At 41.1% G+C, this 7127-nt stretch overlaps 1 protein-coding gene across 1 annotated transcript; it reads right to left on the reverse strand.

Annotated features, from left to right (window-relative positions):
• Positions 1-1025: 1025 nt before the first annotated feature.
• LOC122029786 (glycine-rich RNA-binding protein GRP1A-like) lies at positions 1026-1951 on the reverse strand. Its single transcript, XM_042588914.1, has 2 exons — positions 1735-1951; positions 1026-1627 (listed from the first exon to the last, which is right to left on the reverse strand). The coding sequence occupies exons 1-2, from the start codon at positions 1846-1848 to the stop codon at positions 1190-1192; spliced, it is 552 nt and encodes a 183-aa protein (XP_042444848.1). The 5' UTR covers positions 1849-1951; the 3' UTR covers positions 1026-1189.
• Between the last annotated feature and the right edge of the window lie 5176 nt (positions 1952-7127).

Consider the following 7127-nt stretch of genomic DNA (forward strand, 5'->3'; position numbering starts at 1 on the left):
TCTTTGCATCTTCAAGAGATGATTGGGGCTTCCATTAATCCACGAGGTCCGGCGACAATGCAGGTCAAATTGGGACTGAGGTTCAGTAAATTTTAGACAAGCACAAGCTTAAAAGGAAAAGAGGTAAATGAACATATTTATGATGGTGATGCTAAAGGTGATGAAGAAAACGCAGATGAAGATGATGGTTCATGGTTGGGATCATTTTCAATCTTTTCCTGCTCTGCAAGACTGCAACTGATTCTGCAGTCGAATGTCACATGATGGTGCAGCAAGATTGGAGCCCGCCCTTCACTTGATCCAGCCGACAATAGCCATGATCACCCTGGTGCACCTCCCATGGTGAAGACAAAGAGGTTAATGATACAGATGGTGTATCACCAAAAGAACCACAAACCTTGGCGTGGATAAACTAGGGAAGACTCGAGTGTTTCACAGATAGAAGAGATAGTCGTACAAAATAGTTGTGAATTCAAGCGGTTAAAAGAATAGTGCAAAGAATGATGTTCAATCTAAACTCAGGCATCAGTGGTTACTAGACTCGAAGCAGCCATTATGAAAATGATTTGAAACTTGTCTGCTAATAGTCAGTGAAATATGCCGTAGAGTAACATTGAGATGCCAAGACAACACATTGATCTTTCTGAAAATTAAATCTGCCGTCTGACTAAACCTGATGAAAGCCATTCATCAGTGTCGTCGTCTGTTAAATTGTGTAAATCCGCCAAGAGTTGTTAGTATTGGGATACATAAGGCACATACACCGCAACTGCTGTCCGGCCATCCTTTGTTCGAACATGATTTAACAACAACCAAAAAAAATGATTACCTATTGCATTATCTCGAGTCTGAGAGTATGAAGAATCGTGATGATTGAAGAGTAGACAACAATCCAAGGCAAAAAAGACACTGATCAGAACAATGAGATTGAGGGACCAAGAAACATTTTTTTTTCTTCTTTTTTTTTCCAGATTTAATCAAGTAGACTATAAGGACGAACGCAGATCAGCAAACATGAAACGCCATTGAACCACAACCTTTATCCATATAGGACGCAATGCAAAACAAAGTGAACCGAACACAAGCGAACAACAAATTGAAAAGTTCCCTCAAGCTACAACTAGAACAAAGACTAGATAACTACGAAGCCCATCCGTCAAAGCGCGACAACGGCATCGAAAGATTACGTTCAACTCCTCCAGCTCCCATCGGACGCACCGCCCCTCGAGTAGCGGGAACCGCCACCGCCGCCGCCGCCATCCCCATAGCCGCCGCCGCCGCCTCCATAGCCACGTTCACGACTATATCCACCGCCGCTGCCACCACCTCCACCGCGGCTGTACCCTCCTCCTTCACGACGGCCGCCAGCGTATCCTCCACCACCACCACCACCACCGTAGCCACCGCCTCCGCCACCGTACCCACCACCGCCTCCACTTCGAAAACCTCCACCGCCTCCGCCACTGCCGCCGCCATTCCTACGGTTTTGGGCTTCATTAACAGTGATATTCCTTCCATCGAGGAGCTGTCCGTTCATTCCCTCGATAGCGTCCCGCATCGACTGCTCGTCGCGGAAAGTGACGAACCCGAACCCCCTCGACCTCCCAGTCTCCCGGTCGTTGATGATCTGCTCCCAAAAAACACGAAGAGGCACGATCGGATCTCAGATCTAGAAATATAGAAACAAACCAAAACAATATGAGACTAGATCTAGGATTTAGAATAGATCGTCACCTTCGACTCCAGGATCTCGCCAAAGGAACTGAAAGCCCGTTCGAGGGAGGAGTCATCGGTGGCCCAAGCCAGACCGCCGACGAAGCATCGGAACTCGACATCAGAAGCCGCCATGGACAAGGAACCGAACCGGAACAGAACCCTAGATCCAAGAGGGGGAGGAGAAGCCAACCCACCCCTTTGAGCGCACGAGAAAATCAATAACGCTCCACCGCGCGCATTTAAAGACCGGGCGACGGGCCGATGCGGTGACATTACCGTGGGGCGAGGTTTTCTTTATCCCTTCTTGGGGCGCCTCGCTCGCGGCTGTTTTGTTACCGCGGAGGAGCGGACGCCCGGCTGCTTTAGGAAAGCTGTCACCCCAATTCTTATCTCGTCCTACGTGGCGGTCGCCAATCCAACAGTGGGTCCGATAAGTGAGGTGATCGACCGATGTTGCGTGTCCCGTGGACTTCGGAGAAAATATCTGATGAAGTAATTTACTATTATGCCCATGCACCGGATCGAGGATAATATTCTCTTGATTGTGCTCCGTGCGCATCAACGAAGGAAAGAAGTCATTTGAACTTTTATCGTTAATGGGTCTTGTTTGATGGGCTAAAATTTTTATTTAGGCTTTACGGCCCATCAAATGAGCTTAATTCATGACGGAAAAGGACGATGAATTAATCATTCCAATCCATCAAGCAACCTAGTTTAGTTGGCACATTTTTCATTTTTATTTTTTAAAAAATATATATTTTTTAGAAAATAAAAAATAATTTTTAGATATTTTTTATTTTTCTAAAAAACACTATATATTTTTTAAGAAAATGGATATAAAAAATACAAATCAAATAATATTTTTTTAAAAAATATGTATTTTTTAAAAATAAAAATGAAGAACGTACAAATCAAATACATCCTTAATTTTTATCCTAAGCTACAAGAAAGTCTACGTAGTAACTAAGTATCCATGATTTTATTTTCACACATTGCAAAATATTTTACTATAGTGAGATAACAAACTTAGATGTTGGGCTTACTGAACTGATCAATTAAAATTTCTCATACGATCGAATCAATTCTCTCCGAAATTAAACCGGCCGGGAGGACTATCTGAGATATAAGAAAAAAAACAAATAAATAAAAAAAGAAGCATTCTGTCACCGTCAAAATCATGCTAAGTGGAGAGTGCACCACCAAAAGCACCTTTCATATTGCAGCTTGGGTCCACAGATTGAATTATGCAAATGTTTTCAAGACGGTTTTGATACTTAACGTCAGTAAAAGTTACACAAGTTGGATATAGCCGACAGATACAATTGAGTCGTCTTGACCTCTTTTTTTTCTTTTTCATAGCAAATTTAAGACTATAATGTTTGGAAATTTCAAAACTTGAATTACAAATATTTTTTTCTGCCTTTGTTTGTCTAACCAAAGGTCGGCATAGGAGTAGTACGAGGATCTTGATGGACTTGAAGCATCATCCTCTAGTGCCATGTTAAGGCCGATCACTCTGTGATTTTGAGCTTAAAGATCCTGCAACAAATTAAAATAGCTACATCATTTTGGTAAAACTTATATGAAATTCGATAAATGTATTTAATATACATATATTATATTTAAGAGATGTCATAAGATAATCCGCCTTATAGAGTGTATTAAATATCTGTAATAAAATTCATAATATGAGAAAATTTATGATTAGATCACAACTAATGAATATATATATACACATATAATTATAAATGTATTGAAATATTCCTTAGTCGATAAATTAATGAGTTTGGATAACATCGATTATGAGAGATTAGCGCATGTAATACTCCTTGGTTTATCTAAGCAGCTGCTTCTCACTGGCTGAAGATATTGAGATATCAAAAGTTAAACGTTGATGCTAGTTAAGGATAACTAGTTCATTGAAGTGACTTATCGTAAGACTTCATATAATTATATAAATATACGGATATATCAATAAAGATATCATTACTGCTCGAATGCAAGTTTATTTCGATTTGAGGTATTAAAGTCATCTTGGTCATGGAAACTTATACTTTGACATCTTAAGCAAGCATCTTCTAATAGATGTGGACCTGAGATAATTGGGTATAAGTTGAAGTGCCCGAAGGTGATTGAGTAGTCAGAGAGGATTCACTGCTCCTTGTAAAAGGAGATGTATACCCTATAACCGCTTGTGAGGATTATTATTCTAGGGGTGTCAAAAATGAACTCGACCCGATAATCTGACCCGGGTTGACACGAAGAATATTGGGTTAGGGTTGGAAATTTTAGGATTAGGGTCAGATCGAGTTGGACCCAAAATCTGACCCGAACTTTTTTGGGATTGAGTTGGGTTCAAGTCAATCCAGGTTGACCTGAATTAAAAATCAAGTCACCCATTAACCCGAACCCACCTAAACTAAACTAATTTTTTTATATTTAATATTTATAAAAGTTCAAAGGTGAGTTACACTGTTATAGTGTTACTTATATAAAGAAGAGAAAAAGAATAATTTAGATATAAAATTTAATAGGTTAAAAAAGAGAGTACTTATTAGTTTTTACCGTAAGGATAAAAATAATAATTTTATGATAGTTTAATTTAATATTTTAATTTAGAAATCTAATATTTAGAAGGGTATTTTAGTAAATTAGTGGTAATTGTGGGATTGTATTTGTAGGCATTTTGAGTATTTTAAGTGATTTGTGATCTGGTGTCTGGTGAATTACCGATCAATTTGTTAGGGCTAAATGCTTAAGGAGTTAGCAGGGCAGAGGGGTTGGGGAACGATGGTTCATGGTTCGTGATTCTGTTTCCCCACGACAACATGAATTCTCAGCCTATTTTTCTCGATCAAGAGGAGGATAGTGAGGAGGAGGGACTAGAGGGTGCACTAGTTGTATCTACTACTACGAGAGATTTAGATGCAGATGAAGAAATGTGTTCGCAAGGCAAGGTCTCCAGCTCCAGAAGTGGCAAACAAAAGAGAATCTTGAAATCAAAGTGGTGGTGATATTTTGAGATGCTTCCTAAAGTAGAGGGAGAAGATTTGCGTTGCAAATGTAAAGCTTGTGGGATTACATATAAAGCGGAAGTAGCATGGGTACAAGTAATGTAAAATACGGTGCCGAGATAATAATTAAATAATAAGGTTATTTGACAAATAATCTTATTAGATTTTTCAAGAATTTTTAAAAATTTTCTGAAAATTAATTGGAGCTCGTATGATGAATTTAAGAGGATAAATTTATAGACTTGGTAAAAGCCCGTTTAGATATCCCAATTAAGTTAGGCGTTGATTGATTAAATTAACCTAAAGTTAGTTAATTAAAGTATAGGTATAAAAATATAACCTAGGTTTCTTTTTTCCTCATCACGCCAATTTCTCTTCCTCCCCCACCCTCTCACGACGTCGCTCGAACCCCTCTTCATCCGCCGCACACCTCTACCTTTCTCTCTCGCCACGCCGCGCCACCAACCGCCCACCACCGACTGTCGTCTCGATACCGTGCACTCTCCCTCGCATTTTCGCTCCGATGCCTCTGCCGTGCCGGCCGTCCGTGAGGCCACAGTCGGTGCTGTCCTTCCCTAAACCAGTCGTCGGCTGGGAGAGAGATCACCACTGCCTGAGCTGATGCCGCCCTCTTCCGATTGCTCGTTGCTGCCGGTCACCGAGCCCCGACGCTAACAAGCGAGCCACCAATCCTGAGACGTCGGTGCCCTATGATGCAGTCGTCGTTGATCTTCAAACTGCCTTCCCTTTTCAATAGGCTGAGCAGTATAGCTCTGCTCTGACCACCATAACTTCACCAGCAGCTAGTCCAGATGGGTGCCCCGCTGGCCACAGTGAGTTGCAGCAGTAGGGAAAAGAAGCCAGAGGTTTGATTCGGGTAACAAACCTCTTTTGTTAAACCTAATTCAGTGATGATTAGTTCTTCGATTTAATAGGCGATTAGTGGCTGTGGTGATCAATAAGAGATTAAGTTACTATGCCTAGTTGATTTAAGACACTGATTAAATAATGTATTTATTTGGGTGAGTTTTGGAGATAAATCATGTATAGACCTAATCTAATTAGGTTGTAGTATGATTAAGGTTAATTGGGGGATTAATCCATAATCATGTTCTATTCGAATTACTTGAATTAGGTGGGGAGTTATTTAGATATTTACTTTATATGTAACTGGATAAATATATTATGTGACTGAAGGACTTGGATTCGAGACGGACGTCTCAACGTAGGATTCTGGATATGATCTACGTATAAAGGCGGGTACTTCTTACTTTGACTCTATAGTTTTTTGAACTTGGTGCATGAACTATTTTTGGATAAGGACTGTGTTACCTTGACTCCACTCTTATTTTTCCTGCGCTTGATACTTCCACATGATCTTTGAGATATTCATTTCCATATCTATATAGTCTCTTGTTGTTGCCCATGATAGGTAGCAGATACTAGATACCATATTTGTATGTTATAACTGTTGTTTATTTATGTATCGTATTGAGCATGCTGGTTTCATGTAGCATACCTAATTTCTGCTTATATTTGTATGATGACTGTTGCATTTGGCGCATCATATCATGTATGAATGTCAACGATAAATTCTCCCTTGCGGTTGAGAGAGTCGTTGACCAAGGCCGCATCCTCGGCCACTCGAGAGAGTGATAGCTGGAGTTGATGCCGCTTGTCTTGTCGTGCTTCGTCTCAGTCACTCATAGATAATGATAGCTGGAGTTGTGAGCAGCAGGGACCCCGTCGCAGATGTAGCTAGTTAGCTACTATGCAAGTGTCCCCTCGGCCACTCGAGAGAGTGGTAGCCAGAGTGGTGTACAGTCTGTCACTGATGTTAGGACCGAAAAGTAGCTAGAGGGGGGGTGAATAGCTCGTCGCGTGCTAGATGCTCGTCGTTGCTTGTTTCTTCAAAGATGCGCAGCGGAAAATACAGAAACAAAAACATACAACTCTAACACGGTTGGTTTACTTGGTATCCACCTCACAAGAGGTGACTAGTCCAAGGATCCACACCTACACACACACCCTTCACTAATAAAACTCTCCTTTATGGTAACTACCAAGGGCGGAGAAGCCCTACAAGACTCAATACAAGAAGAAAGGGAAAGGTAATGAAATACAAGCTTACAAGCTTACAATGAGAGCAAAAACCCTAACCCTAGTTTCTTCTTCTTGCTTTGATCCGCCTCTTGACTTGGAAGAACCTCTAAGAGCCTTCAAGAACTGGCGATCTCGAGCTTGAGAAGAGCTGTGTAGAAGCTGGTGAAGATCTGAAAATGAATCGGTGAAGAGGTACCGCAGCCATCGCACGCCTGCAGCTCAAATACGACGCAATGGTCGGATCCCGATCGATTCGAAAACTCCCAATCGATCGGGGAGGCTTTGGATCGATCC

Source organism: Zingiber officinale, chromosome 10B (genome assembly GCF_018446385.1).
Source record: "Zingiber officinale cultivar Zhangliang chromosome 10B, Zo_v1.1, whole genome shotgun sequence".
Taxonomy (NCBI): Eukaryota; Viridiplantae; Streptophyta; class Magnoliopsida; order Zingiberales; family Zingiberaceae; genus Zingiber; species Zingiber officinale.

Excerpts from the sequence above, each read along its gene's own strand:
- LOC122029786 (XM_042588914.1), bottom strand. The coding sequence starts at position 1,848 with ATGGCGGCTTCTGATGTCGAGTTCCGATGCTTCGTCGGCGGTCTGGCT. Across the intron at positions 1,628-1,734 it reads GCGAGATCCTGGAGTCGAAG|ATCATCAACGACCGGGAGAC; the intron begins GTGACGATCTAT and ends TTTTGGGAGCAG.